We start from the raw sequence: 19,050 nt of genomic DNA, 5'->3' as shown, positions 1-19,050 counted from the left end.
AAACTTTCATTTCCTTTGTCTCCTTACAAATGTTATTTAAATGATTTCAGAAGACCAAAATATGAGCCACAGTAAAAAGTAACAAAACATTTTTAATTAAAAAATATTGTTGTTTTTCTCAGACTTAATGTTTAAGATCATTACAGGAAATGTGAAAGTGAGAAGTTGCATAGAGTTAAATATTTCTCAATAATAATGAGGTGGTGATAGATTATTGGAAAAGAGTCTGTCATCTCTGTCTCACAAACATTTATCTTATTCTTCCATAACTTTCCATTTTAGATCTGATTTCATGCATACAAGGAGATGTTGTAAGAAAAGAGTTCTGCCCTCCTGGGCTATGACACATTTCACCTCCCTGTGAAAGCAACACTCCTTATACTAAAAAATTTAATTTCTATTCAATATGTTTTAACAGGCACTTAAAGATTGCCTACTATGTGCCTAAGGGTATATACCTCAAAAAGGCAGAGAGTCTGAGGATAATCTGTGATTTTAAATTCCTAAACTTTAACCCCTCCCTCCTTTCAATAGGTTCCAGCAACTATTCTCAGAATAAAGGATATATGGAGAATAAAATTGACAAGGTCCTTATTCTCATGGAGTTTACATTCTAGGGATGTATACAAACAATGAAGAAGTAAATGAATAGATTCAGAAAGTAATGTGAGCCATTAGAAAAAATCAAGGCTTATGGCATAAGAAATGACTTTTAGGTCAGGCAGAGTAACACAAATACCATATGATTTCACTTATATGTGGAATTAAGAAAAAAAACAGATGAACATATGGGAAGGGGGAAAAAAAACAAAATGAGGGAGAGAAAGAAACAAACCATAAGAGACTCATTATGACAGAGAACAAACTGAGGGTTGATTGAGGAAGGTGAGTGGGGGATGGGCTGAGTGATGGGTATTAAGAAGGGCACTTGTTATGATGAGCCCTGAGTATTATATATAAGTGATGAATCACTAAATTCTACACCTGAAACCAATATTACACTATATATTGACTAACAGGAATTTAAGTAAAAATTTGAAAAAGACAAAAAAAGAAATGATTTATGGTTGGTGGGAGAGCACTAATTTAGTTACTGTGGTAAGGAAAGGCATTGTTTTCCATTTATAATACAGACTAATAAAGAAAAGGTACAATTAAAGTGTTCTCAATTTAAGAAGTAAATATTTACAAAAACATCTTCCATACATATTTGATTCTCAGTAGCTAGAACAGGTGTTATATTACTATTTTTCATTTCATCAACAAAATTAAAGTCTAAAGAGGTTATGAGATTGGCGCAAATTTACAAAGCTAGTTAATTGAAAAAGCTGAAACTTTAACCCAGGCCTTCTGATTCTAAATTCTAATTCTAAATTCTGATTCTAAGTTTTCATTATACCAGCAGTTTCTACTAGCTACTTTAACAGGTATTTAATCCTAAACTCAACAATCACTTGGCAAGAATTTTATTCAGAGAATTCAAGTCTTAGTTGGAAAACCAGAAGAGATGGCCTTCACAGTCTTGAGAAGCTATAGAACCTATTTATATTTATAAGTCACACGCTATGAGAGAAAAACTAGAAACAAAACCCCCAAAACCGAGGAGTTTGGGTGGATGCAGTCTTCATACTGTTTGCTATTCAAACTGTTCTCAAACTGAGGCTTCCTCTGCTTCTCCCTTATCTCTTAGAGCTGTTTTAAATTTTCAACATTATTTTAATTCTTCTGAACCTAGGGTTTTTATGGTTTTTTGTTTGTTTTTGTTTTTCAGTTGAAGGAACACTGGAGTTCTATACTACTACTTTCTTCTTTGTCTTCTCTTTAGGACAACCATTGGTTGGGAAGCAATTGCTACAAAAATAAAATAGCTGAAACACTGGCATGAATGAGAAAAATTCAAAAATTTTTTTCAGTGGTTATATCTGCTTTATCATTTGAGATAGGTATGTTTCAGGTTATTATTGTTTCTTTTAAAATAATAAAAACTGGTAGCAAAAGTTTCACCTTTGTAGAAGTACTTGGTGAACTGTGGTAACTGCTGAATAAAAAGATTTCCTTAGGAGTCAGTTTAGGTTCAATTATGTGTCTATTATTTTTTAACAGTTTGATCTTAGACAAATTCATTAACTTATTAGCTCAATTAAATTAATTCAATTTCTTTACCCATTGATATGGCAAAATAATAATAACTTCCTTAGACTGTTACGGAGATTAGGTGTATGTGAAGATGCAAAGCCTGGCACATAGTATGTGCTCAATAGATAACGATCATATCATTTTCTCCATTAGATTGGTTTATTTTTGAGCAGTCTTTTAACCCTAGTCCCCAACAAGGTGAAAGGCTCTATCATAATTACTACTTCTCTGAAGAGAAATGCATTATTTATGACACTTATAGAGGACCAGATACAGTTAAATGTAAATGTGAAACTGACGAATTCCGAGTATAGTTGGTTAGTTACTCTGGGCAATACCCCCTGAGATAAGAGGCATTTGTGTTCTTTGAAAAATAAGTTGAATTGACAAATGTCAAAATGATTTATCAACATTAAAAACTGTTAATAAATTTATTTTAACAAATGCATAAGATTTATCATTATGGCTGTAAAGAAGATTGAAGTTCCATATTTGCTCATATGGAGTTATAATCAAAATACATTGTTAAGTGAAAAAAAAGTATGATACAGAATAGTACATAGAGTATGTTGTCATTTGTACAAAAAAGAGATAATGTAGACATAGATAAGTATACATACGCATATGCATAAACTTTTTGGGAGAATACATAAGAAATGTGGAAATAGTTGCCTCTTGAAGGGCAATGAGTAAAATTTTTATTATATACTAATGTGTACTGTAGGGTCTCTTCTGTCATTTTCATGTGCTATTGTTTTAACCAGAAATAGTTATTCTCTTAGCCCCTGACAAAAATTCCATCCTCATTATCACTACTCTGAAAAACAAACACATATATGTGGCTTGGAAGTGATAATACATAGTTACGATATATTTATAACTTACTTAACATCATTATAGATTATCCTAACATCTCTAATGTGCATAAATTTGTACAAACACACACGTAAAATGTGTGGTTTGCATAGATCAAACACTATCAGTCTGTGTTACTGGCATACATTTTTCTCTAAGGTCTTTAACAGGATGCATTTTCCTAAATTCAGCTTTTGGTCTTCTATTTGTTCTTTCTCCCTTTGTTCCTTTATCTTTCATTCTCAGAACTCCAAATAACATCTATATTCTGATAATTCATAAATAAATATTAAAGACCTTTTGCCTCTCTTTTTCTGCTCTCTAAGCAATTTCTCTTTCCAAAAACAGTTATTGCATATGAAACCATTATTCTTAAAATATGTTATCTTTGACTCCTCTATCATGTCATTCTCTAACTAATTGGTGCCCAAATTCAGTGAGTTTCCTGTTTCCATTCTTATAGGTAGCAGTGTATTAGATCTTGATCATTTTAATGAACATTTGGACAAATGCCACCCAGCTGTAATCTGGAATTTAAGATTTCAGTTTTTCTTCAGACCCACACACTCTTTTCTGGCAAATTTTACTAAAAACATTGCTTTCTTTCATGTTAATATTTTCTCAAAATTCCTCTGTTGCTCTCTATCTCCAAATACCTCTAAAAGGCTTTCAATTTTTTCTCTTAAGTTGATGTCACCCTCGCAAACCTTACAAGTTCTAAAACCTTTACTTAATATCCTCTTCAAGTGCCAGGTCCTTCTTCAAAGCCTATCTAAATCCTTTTTCCATGCAGCTTTGCATGAAAATTTGTCATCGATTCTGACTAGCCTATAAATTAGTACATTACTAAAACCCATATAATTCAGCACTTAAGTGTTACATTTTTACTTAAGTCACAATTATCTCCCGCATCCAACCAGATTTTATGTGATTTAACATCAGAGATCAGTTTCATACTTCATCTATATTCTCAATAAGTCCTGACAGTACTGAGGCCACAGAAGCATCCAATAAATAATTGTTGATTAATTAACACAAGTAACTTGTTTGTCCCAGAAACCCTGGAAATAAAATGCCACACTGATATCTCATATCAATCTATCCCATCTTTATGAAACTAAAAATTTTAAGCAAATTAACAGTTATAATAAAACAATTTATAGATATTCATAGTTACAAAGTATGCTCATTTTGGCCTTCCAATAATCATGTGGAGTCAATATTATTATTCTCTTTCTAAAAATGATAAGCCTAACTCATAAATTAAAATGACTTACCCAAGTTCATCTAGCTAGTGACTGACAGGGCTAAATCATAAAGCCAAATACTGTGTCTCCAAGTCTAGAGTTCCTTCTTTTGTATGTTCCCTCTTAAAAAATTGTAGTTATATATATGCATATGCATATGTACTGTGTTGTTTTAATCATAAATTCATATTTTACTTTTTATGTTTCATCCTCAATTTTTAGATTTTATTATTAAAATATTTCATTATTAGGTTTAATTATACAGTTTGTACATAAGTTGTTTTTATGTCTAAAAAAAGTCTTTATATTCAAGATGCATCTCTTCTCCCAAAGGCCCTTCTAATTATTCTCAAAATTGAAATAAATCACTAACCACACATCAGCAATCCTAGAGTAATCAGAGGTGCTGCAGTTGCATCTGAAGCAAAGCCAGATGTGAAACAGATGCAGTACCACCAGAGTTACAGATCACTGATATCAGGTAAGTGCTTTAACTTTGATTAGCACTGGAATGGATGGGTGGAGCTGGTCTAGGAGAGGCTATTAGGAGACCTCAGTTTCCCCAAGTGATTTCACCCTGGACCCCTATCGGACCCTCCCAGCTCAGCTTCCACCATCCTTATCAAAGTTTAAAGCACTTACCTGATATAAGAACCTGAAACTCCAGCACTGCTGTACTACATCTGTCTTACTTCCAGTTTGTCAAGTAGGTACAGTTGCAGAACCTGCTCCAGCACCTGTAGCTCAGTGTTGTGCCACAGTAGATGTCAGCTGCCGAAACTAAAAATATTTAAGCTTAATTTTATTAGGACCTTATTTCAAAAATGATTTTCAACATTAATAGTTTCATTTTTGTTACTTACCATTTGGATAGGGCGTTTCACATAAAGTAAGGAATTCAACAATAGGATGATCCATTTCAAGCACTGTAATTGCTTTTCCATGCATGATGGTTAAACTTGGTCTTCTGCAAGCTTTGTCATAGGACAATCCACCAGAAAATATTATGAATGGTTCACTACATAGAAAAAAAAAGTTAATGAGATTGAGAAGTCCTTTAAAATGATATGATTATCACAGGCTGAGCTAATGAACAAGTTTGGTGGGGATTATACAGGATGTAATTTGACAGGGAGAAAACACCTTTCCTGGCCCAAAATACCTCAACTAAATGACTTACTATTCTACCATATCCCTTTTTCTGGAGGTGAATTCTTACCATTAAAATTACTAATGAATCAGTCTAAAGGTGATGAGGTGGGCTGGGGAAAAGACAGGATGGCTGAAGGGAGGTAGAAGTACTCATTGACTGAAAAGGACATCTTCACATGTATTAGTTGATTCCCAAAATTCTGTATCACTACCATTAGAATATTGATGTATGTTAGCTTATCATATTAAACAGTTGGCATGTGGGGTCCAAAATTCCTAAGGGACAAGAGAGGCAAGTTTCAATTTAAGATGAAATGCAAAAGTAGCAATCCCACAGTGGTAGAAGGTACAAAAATTCTATGTAATGGATTCTCTGTGGGAAAAGAGTTATGATAAAAAGATGGAAAAAACAAAACAAAAAAATGTGATCTTCTCAATTTTACCTTGGGTCAGCCAGTTCTATTTAGCTAGTGAAACTAACATCAAAATTTTAGGGCATGGCTGAGATGACTATAAAATATTACAGGTTTCAGAAAGTTATGAAATAGTGTCATAATTTTTCACTTTTCTCAAAGTAATATCTATATTTCTAGTTTATATATAAAAATAAAATATGTTAATGAAGTATTTTCAATAAGTAAATACTAATAGAAAATATTCTTCTCCAAAACAATTTTTAAAAAGAACTAGACACTAATTTTACCAAATTCTTTGAGAACATATGCTTCACTAAATAATTCACTTCCATTTATTCACCAAAGTATCAACTAGTTTCTAGAAATCACTCCATAAATTTCCCTTTCTCTTTCATTTTGTACTGTATACATAGTATCAAACATTACCAATGGAACATTTGCTAATCTTATGCTGGCTCTATAACAACAACAAAAAGAGCTTTTAAAAAGGTTTCCATTAATACTTACATATTAACTGTTTATACTAATTTTTATTTATAATTCTGTCTTGATGTTTTAACATAAATATTTAAGTTGTAAGCTAAACAGGAAACAGTGCTCTTATTTTTTATTTAAATTTTTTCAATGTTTACTTATTTTCGAGAGAGAGAAACAGAATACGAGTGAAGGAGGGACAGAGAGAGAAAGGAAAACACAGAATCTGAAACATGCTCCAGGCTCCAAGCTGTTAGCACAGAGCCCTATGCGGGACTTGAACTCCGGAACAGCGAGATCATGACCTGAGCCACAGTCGGACACTTAAATGACTGAGCCATCCAGGCACCCCTCTAATTTATTCTTCTTGAGTCTTATATCAGTTGATGTGAGTTAGTCTTACCTCAGTAATCTGGCATATTAAATTACCAACCTAGCAATGGCAGTATTAAGCAGCAAGTTTTTTCCTATAAAATAAATGCTTAATTATTAAGATTTCTCTCCAGATTTAAAAAATCACTTCTAATGAAATGAGTATGTGTTTTTGCACCTTTTTGTGTTGCTTTGTTGTATAACAAATATCATGACTTGGAGAACATATTATCTTTTCATATGTATCGAGCTTAACTGCTCCAAATATTAATAACGCCATAAACATCGATTTTTTCCATATAAAAGTATAAACTCTCATCTCCTAGTACTAATCCAAATAAAGGTTAAGAAGCAATTTACTCTCCCTTTTTTGGTAAGCACATTGGAAAATATGTCCTTTCTAATATTGGAAGAAAGCAAAACCTTTTCTGCTCTTATTATGACTCTGCATCAGAAAACATTGGATCTAAAGTTAATTGCTGATATATATGCACTTCTCTATAAAAAGTTATTTCCTCAGGACAATGCTCAGGAAACCACTCATAAATAATTGCACTAGATACTTTATTATCACATTAAATTCTCATAAGTAGAATCCTCATTTCATTAATGAGGTTAATACTAAGCAACTAAGCAAGAAAAAACCCAAAAGAAAATGGAGATCTGTAAGATTTCAAAACCTATTCTCCTAAACAATGATCTATACTGTCTATAGCTGATAAGGAGTCTGGGATTAATGCAGGTGAACTTGTTCAGAGTCAAGCAGCTATGAAGAGGCAGGATAAGGATTTAAATTCAGACTCCAAAGTCCATGTTTTTCACTTCTAATGTTTCTAAAACTGTGGACATAACTTCATAAATGTTCTGGAAAAAGTTTTTAATTTAATAATTTGACAAACACTTGCAAACTACATCTCCCTTTTGAAATTTTATAATTCGGGCCATATAGTAAAGATTCTAAGAAACTGTGTAGTAAAGAATTCAATTTACTTCTATATAATGCAGCATTTCTCAGATCTCTCAAATGAATTTGATTACAGATTCCTATTTTTTCATGAATAGTTAGTGATCAAAGGGACACAATTTGGTAAATGCTATATCACAGTAAACTTCCTCCTTTATTACTTAATACAAGTGTTTCTTGGTATACTGACCAGATGGATTATTACAAAATAAACAGCTATATAATTAACAGTGTCTTTATACACAAAGACAACATTAATACAAATTAAAATTTTTGACAACTTGGATAAATTCCAAAGGCATTATGTTGAGTGAAAGAAACTAGGATTAAAAGGTTATGTAATACATAAATGCATTTATATGACATCTCAAAAAGGCAAAACTATAGTCATGGAGAACAGATTACTGGTTGTTATGGGTTAGGAGGAAAGAAAAGTGTGGCTATTAGGAATAGCATGAGAGAATTTTAGGGGTATGGAAATGTTCTGTATTCTTATCATGATGGTGATTTTCAGGCATCTATACATGTGTTAAAATCCATAGTACTGATTCCAAAAGAAAAAAGTCTATTTTACTGCACAATTTGTAAAATAAATATAATATAAAAAAGCATTAAAATTTTGTCTCAATGAAGATAAACAATAACTTGTGCAACATAACACATATTAAAATAACATTTGTTGAATATGTATAATGTTCCAGGTGTTGTATGAAGAACTTTACTTGCTGTATTGTATTAAATCTTTATGATACCCCAATGAAAAAACTATTATTCTCATTTAACAGATGGATATACTGAGGCTTAGAGAACTTTACACATGAAGTCCATCAGTAGGTGGCCATGATAAAAAGGGATCAAAAGACTAGCAGAAAGTAATTTTTATTAACTGCAGAGAATTTGATAATGCTAGTGGTAGCAGGTAGAAAGATCATTATTCCTTTTTTAGAAGAGGATCCATTTAGTAAGCCTAGAGACCATCAGGGTTGGGGTACCAGTAAGCAAATTATTGACTGGGACCAGTGATTCCTAAGCATAATGGTTGTTCATCCTAGAAATGTAAATAAAGCCAGTTTGTGAATGGCTGATCTAAGATAAATTAAGCAGAAAACAAACCCCTTACATCTGCTACCTATGCAATCCTTTAAGAGGCCCTATTGCTGCAACATATTTGATAGAGTCTTCTTAACGTTCCTGCTCCTGCCACAGCCATCCCAATTTTTGACTTCACAAAGTTTTTACTGCATACTGGGTGGAGCAGAAATATAGCTATGTATTTTCATTTCCAGACTGTGGCCCATTTTGCCATAATACCTTTAAGCATTCTTCAGTGCTCCTCTGCTTTTTAATCTTCTTGTGTTCTGAACGGTGGAACCACTGCTTTTAGAGGTGACTTTTTTTTAATATTGTAATAATCACAACAAACACACAATGTACTAAGTAAAGTACACAGTAAGTGGGATGGCAGTAATTATTATCTACAATATAGAATTACTTCACATTAGAATCTGAATTATTTATACACAAAGTCGGATTACCAATTACTAGAATATATCATTAGGATCAGTGGAATAATTTTAATAATGTGAAATATCATGGCTTTGATGATGAGAATCATGATAACTTCTTTCTATCAGGAAATCCATTATGTGCCAGTCATCAAACTTATGACAGTACAAACTTTATGCATAATTTCATTTATTCCTCACAAACATCACAATGAGATAGGTATAATTGATGAGGCAATTAAAGTTTAAAAGAGTTAAATTTCAAGGCCACATAGCTGTCTTACTCCATTTGGCAAGGATCTTTTTTTTTTTTTTTACTTCTTTTTTGCTTTTTGGGTTTTTTTTTTTTTCTTTTTTGAGAGACAGAGTGCAAGTGGAGAAGAGGAAGAGAGGGAGAAACAGAATCCCAAGCAGGCTTTGCGCTGTCAGCACAGAGCTCGATGCAGGGCTCAAACTCACAAACCATGAGATCAAGAGTCAGATGCTTAACCGACTAAGCCACCCAGGTGCCCCCCCCCTTTTTTTTTTGTTTTTAGGTTTTCTTTTCTTTCTTTCTTTATTTCTTTTTTTGAGAGAGAGAGAGAGAGTATATGGCAAGGATCTTAATAAGTATCTTACACTTGTCTTGAAATCCTCATTCCTAAAGTATCTTCTCTTCTTGTTCACCCTTTCCTCTCTTTGTGTGCCACCATCCTATCATCACTTAAGCCCCATCTCACGTATTTCTTTTCCCAAGAAGAATTTTACTGATGTCTCTTCACTGTGCTCTTCCCCTCTCTAGGCTGGGTTAGATGTCCTTTTGTTGTGCTGTCATAAATGTACCTCGCATGTTACATGTAAACCACGAGTTTATGGCCTTACTTCCTCTACTAGACCATAATAGATTCAAAAGCAGGCAGTATTCTCTTTCATTTTAGTACACTAAACAAGGTGCACAGTGTGTAGTATGTAGTAATAACTAATATATATATTTAATAATAATATATGCATATATATGCAATATATATCAATATATAGTATATACATGTTTCCATATATAATATGTACATATGTTTCCATACACATAATACCTATGTAAAATGTTTCCATCCCTAATAATTAAATTTAAAATGTTTTAAGACTTTAATTATAAGAGTACAAAACTGTGGTCATTTTTACTACTTAAGCATAGTAACATTTGGCTGGACTAAAGAAGTACTAATCTATCTTATGTGTGGGGAGGTACATAAACTGTCATAAAAATATACTCATTAAAAACATATCTATCTATATAAACATATACGCCATATATGTTTATATATATAAACTCACTAATTAAAAATGGCCATAATTTTATACTATTAATTCTTTCAAAGAGCAGGTATAATCAAACATTAAATGTGATGAAAATTGAGGAGGGCACCTGTTGGGATGAGCACTGGGTGTGGTATGGAAACCAATTTGACAATAAATTTCATATTAAAAAAAAAAAAAGAAGGGGCGCCTGGGTGACTCAATCTGTTAAGCATCTGACTTCGGCTCAGGTCATGATCTCATGGCTTGTGAGTTCGAGCCCTGCGTCCAGCTCTGTGCTGAGAACTCAGAGCCTGGATCCTCTTCAGATTCTGTGTCTTTCTCTCTCTCTCTCCCTCTCTTTCTTTCTCTCTCTCTCTCTCTCTGCCCCTGCCCGCTTACACTCTGTCTCTCTCTGTCTCTCAAAAATAAATAAACATTTAAAAAAAATTTAAGGGGTGCCTGGATGGCTCAGTCAGTTGGTTGTCTGACTTCAGCTCAGGTCATGATCTCCAGGTCTGTGAGTTCGAGCTCCGCGTTGGGCCCTGTGCTGACAGCTCAGAGCCTGGAGCCTGCTTCGGATTCTGTGTCTCCCTCTCTTTCTGCCCCTCCCCTGCTAATGCTCTCTCTCTGTCTCAAAAGTAAATAAAAACATTAAAAAAATTTTTTTAAATCAAAAATAAATAAAAATAAACATTAAATAAATTAAATAAAATTAAGGTTTAGGCATAATTCTGAATGAGAATATTACCACTAATAATTACTGGAAGTAAAAAGAACACTGTTGATTTATAGGATAAGACTGCTATGTACACATGATAAAACTTTATTATATACTATTATTCAATTTTTTGTCTTAAAATTTAGTACTATTTTAATATGTTAATATCTAATATACATCAGTGATTATCTTTCCATCTAACTATAATCTTTCTAATTTCAGCATGTAAAATCCTAAAGTACAGAGACTTGGTTATGTATTTAATTCTATCATGTAAAATGCTAATAGGTATGTTTCTGCTGAATAAAATTGAATGGTTGCTACTTGTAATGTGTATGGCCCAAAGGTCCTACTTTGTTAAAATTAATTTGCATAATATTCATCTGAATATTCATAGAAAGTTAAAATAATTGGCAGTTGCTATTTGTAATATTCATAATAACATCATAGATATTCCTATTAAACAATAAGAATCATTATCATCAATGATGAGGATATAGCCCATTAATATACTTACATAATTACGTAAAACTTTAAATAATACATAAACATTAAATGTTATTTGCCTTTCCTGTCTCTGTTTTTATATAATCTCCTATATTCCCCAAAGTAAAAAATGCATACCTGTTTCTACAGGTCTTGTATTCTACTTTAAGAATTGGCTTACAAGACTCAGATTTTCTTCCTTCTCTTTGACTTTTTCCTAAAGAAAGAAAAAGGATTTTGTTAAATCATATTTAAATTCTACTCATCCATGATAATTTCAAAAGTTTGACTAAAAGAATATAAAGAAAAGGGATAATTTTGTGTTTTGCATAGTAGGATAAACACAGTTCTATGCATCCAAACATATGTGTTGAATTTGTAAACAATTTGTTAAATTCTAATAAAGTTATTTGTAAATTTGTATCTGTATTGTTTTGTATTCTCCATGTATAAATCTAGTCTCGTATAGTTATTTTAATTAACTTTTAAAATAAACAACTTTAAAATTGAAGACATATACACGTACATACTCTTCTGCATAACGAAATGTATTATTATGAAAATCCATACTTTCACATGCAGAAAGATTTGCCATTTAAAACTTATGATAGACTATCAAAATAATTGTATTTTTGTCAAAATTCATGTAAAGGAAAGTCCAATACACAAAGAACACAGATGGCACATTTCAATTATATACTATATTTGCATAAAAATAGTGTCTTGTAGGGAAAGGTTTATGTTGTTTAGACTCCATGGATTTTGCAAAATGATCAAAAAGAGTAGGAAATGGACATAAAGCTACTTCTACATATGGCATCTTTCTAGTTATGCTTTTGCTTATAATTCTGTCTCATTTTGATAAAATTGATGATTTTGAAGTATGTTTCTTTTTTATTTTAATAAGCACTCTTATTTATTCTTGTATTGCTACAACTGTTTATAGACACAGATACCTATTATGTAGAGAGATGTTTATGTGCATTTAAGTTTAAATTTTCAGGATAGCTTCAGAATGACACAGTCATAATCTAAATAGGATGTCAACATAGTTTTATTTAATTTGTTTAAAGGGCAGGGTATCAGCATACAACATACCTTATCTGCTCTATGGCATGCTTTCTAAATTTGCCTTCTCTTTCTTTTACCCTACCTCAACTAAAGAAGCAACCAATAATAAAATATTGGTCATGGGGCATTTGGGTGGCTCAGTTGGTTAAGCATCAACTTCAGCTCAGGTCATGATCTCACAGCTCATGAGTTTGAGCCCCACATCAGGCTCTGTGCTGATGGTTCAGAGCATGGACCTGCTTCAAATTCCGCATCTCCCTCTCTCTCTGCCCCTCCCCTGTTGTGCTCTGTCTCTCTCTCTCTCTCCCCCAAAATAAGCAAACATTAATTTTTTTTAAATATTGGTCATAATCATTCACATTATAAAAAATATTTTAAAGTATCTGTATTATATATAAAAAAGAATTGCTGACATGATACGTAGGTCATGATGCCTTAAAAATAGAGAACTTTGGCTCAGGGACTCACTCTGAACAGTAGTCTTAGCGGGGAGGAACAGCTGGTTGGTGATTACTGGTTTGGGTAACGTGGGAATAGAGAAAACTGAAAGAAATAACACTATAAGGAAAGAGACCCATTCTCCTCAGTTGATATCTTTTTCCTCCATTGCTTGTCTAATAATTGCCAATCCATTAATTAAATCAAAACCGTATATTTGCAGTTGTTTATATATACACGTATATAGGTATGTGTGTGTATATGTGTGTGTGTGTGTGTACACACACACACACACACATATACATAATGGAAACAATTACTGTTTTTCAATCAATATACATCAGTATCATACACAGATTTCAGTAAAAAAGAACAGTATCTTAATTAATTATTTACTTCAATTTCTAACTCCAATAATTAATTTTTGGCTGAAGGTTTTCAACTTTGATTATATTCATTGCCTGTCAGTAATTGAAATATGCTTATATGTAATGTAAAAAATTGTCATAAAAATTACATTTATTGCTACTCTTTATGTTCAAAGTACTATACTAAATGGCAGGATAAAAAGGAATAACCATCAAGATGCTTAAAATTTACTAGCTTAAGCAAAACAAATATAAAACTGACAATATGAGGTACCATAAATAAATGAGTAATAGACATGAAGTGTTGAGAATAGTAGGAGTACATGAAGCAGTAGTTAAGAATATTATGGCTTCACTTTATGACAGAGAATTTCCAGATGACTTTCTAGAAGCTAGATTAAGCATTATAAATAGGACTTGGGAGTCCCAGTCCAAGATGGTGACATAGGAAGACCCTGAACACACCCCCCACAGACATACCAAATCTACACCTACTTATAGAGCAATTCTTCCTGAAGAACTGAGGGCCAATTGAACAGCTTATGTACAACAAAAAATATACCACAAAAGAACAGCACAAGAGAGGGAAACACAAAGGGAACCTTCACCCCCAATGCTATGAACTACAGTGGGGAGGGGTAGGACTAAGGGACAGGAAGCAGACTCATCTGTCCTGGGGCATAGAAAAAAAGTTATGGTTTAAAAGGGCAACTAGAATATAATGGAACCAGCCCTAGAGCGCTGCCAAATGGGAGGAGGACCGAAACTGTCTTAGGGCTAGAGGGACTGGCAAGCTCCACTGTCTATGATAGCCCTCCACCTTGATAGTAAAGATGGGGGCAGGGTCCAGGTGCCATAGCTGGTCTGCCACCTCAGCAAAACCTGGGCCCCTAGCACATGCCAGCCCTTGATGACCTGGGACAAAGAAAAAAGCCACAATTTAAAAAAGCAACTAGCATATAGGGTACCTGGGTGGCTCAGTTGGCTAAGCGTCTGACTCCAGCTCAGGTCATGATCTCATGATTCATGGGTTCGAGCCCTGCATCGGGCTCTGTGCTGACAGCTTGGAGCCTGGAGCTTGCTTCGGATTCTGTGTCTTCCTCTCTCTCTGCCCTTCCCCCATTCTCTCTCTCTCTCTCTCTCTCTCTCTCTCTCTCTCTCTCTCTCAAAAATAAACATTTTTTTTAAAAGCAACTAGCATATAAAAGACTCCACCAAATGTCATGGAAGCTATTGAAACTCTCCAGGCAGACAAGCACCATGGTTTACATTCCCCTCTCCATCTTGAAAGCTTGCACAAGAGCAGAATCCAGGCACCCTAGCTAGCCTACTACCTCAATGACTCTGGGCCCCTAGCCCACACTAGCTCTAGCTATTCCACCAAGACAGCACCACTGTGGTGCACACTGGAATACTCCTTATCAGTGTTCACTACAGTTACAGCCCTTTTGCCAGAGTGATACATGGGCAAAGCATTCGAGAACACTCCAGGGCCAGGCAATGTTGACTCCAGACAATTCACCAGGCACCTCCTGCATGGAGCACCCTAGGACCACCATCCCTCCCTCTGCATAGCTCACACTCTTCCTCAGTTCCAGCCTCTCCACCAGGGCTCCCCCTGCATGGATCATTCTGGGATACCCCAACTTGCACCAACTTCAGCTTTAGCCATCCTGCCAGGGCACCCTCAGCACAGAATGCCCCAGGAGTCCCCTCCCCTCCATCTTGCACCCGCTTCAGTTTTAACTATCCTGCCTGGATTCTCTCTGTGTGGAGAGCCCCAGGACATCCCAGCTTGTATCCACTTCAGCTTCAGTCTTCCTGCCAGAGTATATAATGTGTAGGGTCCCAGGATACCCCCTTCCCCAACACAACTTATACCCACTTTAGCTTCAGCTGTTCTGACACAGCACTCTATGTGGAGAGCCCTAGGATCACCCTGGCCCCCACCCATTTCAGCTTCAGATATCCACCAGAGAGATCCCAGCACAGAGTGCCCCGGGACCCAGGGTACACAATAGCCATAGCTCTGGCCAGCTAACCAAAGTCACGAGGCACTTAGTCTACACAGGGGATGGTAATACACAAGATCATTCCTTCAAGTTTAGAAGAAGTAGCTGTTTCACTTAACTCACAGATACAAAATTAAGCAAAATGAGGAGACAAAAGAATATGTTTCAAACAAAAGAGGAAAACAAAACTCAGAAAAAGAACTAAATGAAACAAAGATAAACAACCTACCTAACAAAGAGTTTAAAGTAATGGTCATAAAGATGCTCAATGAATAGGAGAGAAGAGTAGATGAACTCAGTGAGAATGTTAACACAAGTTTAAATATATAAGAAAAGCATCATCAGAGTTGAAGAATACCATAACTGAAATGAAAAAATCCACTAGAGGGAAGTAACAGTAGATTAGAAGGTGCAGAAGCAATCTGAAAGAAAGGGCAATGGAAAGCACCCAACCTGAACAGCAAAAAGAAAAAAGAATTGTAAAAAATGAGGATAGGTTAAAGGATACCTGGGACAACATCAAACAAACATTCTCATTATAGGCATCCCAGAAGGAGAAGAGAGAAAGGGGCACAAAACTTACTTGAAAAAAAATGATAGTTGAAAATTTTAATAACCTGGGGAAGGAAAAGACATCCAAGTTCAGAAAGCAGAGTTCCAAACAAGATTAATCTAAGAGGTCCACATCATGACACATAAAAATTAAAATGTCAAAGATTAAAAATGAAGGGAATTTTAAAATTTTTTTTTTCAACGTTTATTTATTTTTGGGACAGAGAGAGACAGAGCATGAACGGGGGAGGGGCAGAGAGAGAGGGAGACACAGAATCAGAAGCAGGCTCCAGGCTCTGAGCCATCAGCCCAGAGCCCGACGCGGGGCTCGAACTCGCGGACCGCAAGATCGTGACCTGGCTGAAGTCGGACGCTTAACCGACTGCGCCACCCAGGCGCCCCTGAAGGGAATTTTAAAAGCAGCAAAAGATAAAATTCTTTTAGAATGTATTCACACTTAAGTGACTATCAAATTAATACAGACTGCTATATACTTAGAATATTATATATGAAACTCATGGTAACAACAAACCAAACACCTATAATATATACACAAAAAATAAAGAGAAAGAAAACCAGTAATTACACTAAAGAAAGATGTCAATCACAAAGAAAGAGAGCAAGAGAAGAAAAAAGGAACACAGAACTACAAAAACAGCCAGAAAACAATGAACAAAATGGTAAGAGTACATACCTATTAGTAATTACTTTAAATATAAATGCTCTAATGCCCCCATCAAAAGACATAGGGTGGTGGAATAAATAAAAATACAAAATCAACCCATCTAAATGCTGCCTATGAAAGACTCACTTCAGACCTAAAGACACATACAGACTGAAAGTGAAAGGATGGAAAAAGATATTCCATGCAAATAAAAGCAAAAAAAAAAAATGGGGCACAATATTTATATCAAACAAAATAGACTTTAAAGCAAAAATTGTAGTAAGAGACAAGAAGACACAATGATAAAGGGGTTAATCCAACAAGAGGATATAGCAGTTATAAATATCTATGCAGCCGACACTGGAGCACTCAAATAAATAAGGCAAATATTAACAGACATAAAGGGAGAAATTGGCAGTAATACAATAATAGTAAAGGTCTATAACACACGACTTACATAAATGGATAGATCAGGCAGAAAATCAATAAGGAAATGGAGTCTCTGAATAACTTAACAGAAATATATAGAACATCCCATCTAAAAACAACAGAATATACATTCTGTTCAAGTGTACAAGAAACATCTCCAGGACAGATCACATGTTAGGCCATAAGACAAGTCTCAATAAATTTAAAATCATATACAACATTTTTTCTGACCACAACAGGATGAAACTACAAAATTAACACAAGAAAAAATGTGGAAAAAGCACAAACAGATGGAGGCTAACCAACATGCTACTAAGAACCAGTGGGTCAATGAAGACATCAAACAGGAATTTTAAAAATACATGGAGAGGAATAAAAATAAAAACATAGTGGTCCACATCTTTGATGGAGTAAAATCAGCTCTAAGTGGAAAATTTAGAGCACTGTAGGCCTACCTCAAGCAACAAGAAAAATCTCAAATAAATAATCTAACCATACACCTAAAAGAACTAGAAAATAAAAACAAACAAAGCCCAAAGTGAGTAGAAGGAAAGATAACATCAGAAATAAATTAAATAAAGACTAAAAAATCAATAGAAAAATCAATGAAACCAAGAGTTGCTTATTTAAAAAGGTAAACAAAATTGATAAACTTTAGCCAGACTCATCAAAAACAAACAAACAAAAAAGAGAGTGGGCCCAAATAAACAAAATCAGAAATGAAGGAGGAAAAGTCAGTAACAGCTGACATTGAAGAAAAATACAAAGGATTATAAGAAACTACTACACAAATTATATGTCAACAAAGTGGACAACCTGGAAGAAATGAATAACTTCCTAGAAACATAGACACTTATAGAAATGAATCAGGAAGAAATATAAAATCTACAAAATCTAAACAGACCAATTAGTAGTAATGAAATTCAACAGATAATCAAAAAACTTCCAACAAACAAAAGTCCACATCCAGATTGATTCACAGGTGAATTCTACCAAACATTTGAAGAAGAGTTAATATCTATTCCTCTCAAACTATTCCAAAAGATAGAAGAAAAGGGAAAGCTTCTAAATACACTCTATGAGGTCAGCAATATCCTGAAAACAAAACCAAAGACACTGTGAAAAAGAAAACTATAGGGCAAGAACCTTGATGAACACAAATACAAAACTTCTTTTTTTTAATTTTTTAATGTTTATTTAGTTTTGAAAGAGAGAGAGAGAGAGACAGAGCATGAACAGGGGAGGGGCAGAGAGAGAGGGAGACACAGAATCCAAAGCAGGCTCCAGGCTCTGAGCTGTCAGCACAGAGCCCAATGCGGGGCTCAAACTCACGAACTGTGAGATGGTGACCTGAACCAAAGTCAGACGCTCAAGTGATTGAGCCACCCATGTGCCCCAAGATACAAAACTTCTTAACAAAATATTAACAAGCTGCATTAGCAACACATTAAAAGGATCATTCACCATCATCAAGTAAAATTTATTCCAAGAAGAATGCAAGGATGGCTTAATATATACAAAACATTCAATGTGATACATCACATTAACAAAATGAAGGATAAAAGTGATAAGATCATATCAATATATGTACAAAAAGTATTTGATAAAATTCAACATCCATTCATGATGAAAACTCTTAACAAAATGAGTTTAGCGGGAACATACCTCAACATTATAAAAGTGATATATAACAAAACCCACAGGTAACATCATGCTCAATGGTGAAAAACAGAGCTTTTCCTCTCAGATCAGGACAAGGATGTCCAATCTCGCCACTTTTTAACATAGTACTGGGAGTCTTAGCTTCAGCAGTCAAACAAGAAGAAGAAAATTGTTAGCATAAATTAATTCAGTAATGTTGTGGGATACAAAATTAATATACAAATATCTGTTGCATTTGTATATACTAATAATGA

At 34.2% G+C, this 19,050-nt stretch overlaps 1 protein-coding gene across 5 annotated transcripts in view; it reads right to left on the bottom strand.

The window, feature by feature from the left end:
• The window catches only part of STXBP5L (syntaxin binding protein 5L), a 399,447-nt gene that overhangs the window by 180,421 nt on the left and 199,976 nt on the right, over window positions 1-19,050 (bottom strand). For all 5 annotated transcript variants that reach the window (XM_043594274.1, XM_043594278.1, XM_043594276.1 and 2 more), the window contains exons 10-11: window positions 11,739-11,817; window positions 5,102-5,256 (exon numbers count right to left, since the gene is read on the bottom strand). In XM_043594274.1, coding sequence (XP_043450209.1) covers window positions 5,102-5,256; window positions 11,739-11,817 — 234 coding nt within the window. The remainder of the gene's footprint in view (window positions 1-5,101; window positions 5,257-11,738; window positions 11,818-19,050) is intronic.

This window comes from Prionailurus bengalensis, chromosome C2, assembly GCF_016509475.1.
Source record: "Prionailurus bengalensis isolate Pbe53 chromosome C2, Fcat_Pben_1.1_paternal_pri, whole genome shotgun sequence".
Lineage (NCBI taxonomy): Eukaryota > Metazoa > Chordata > Mammalia > Carnivora > Felidae > Prionailurus > Prionailurus bengalensis.
The sequence above is the reverse complement of the archived record's forward strand: the minus strand, read 5'-3'. Positions and strand labels throughout refer to the sequence as shown.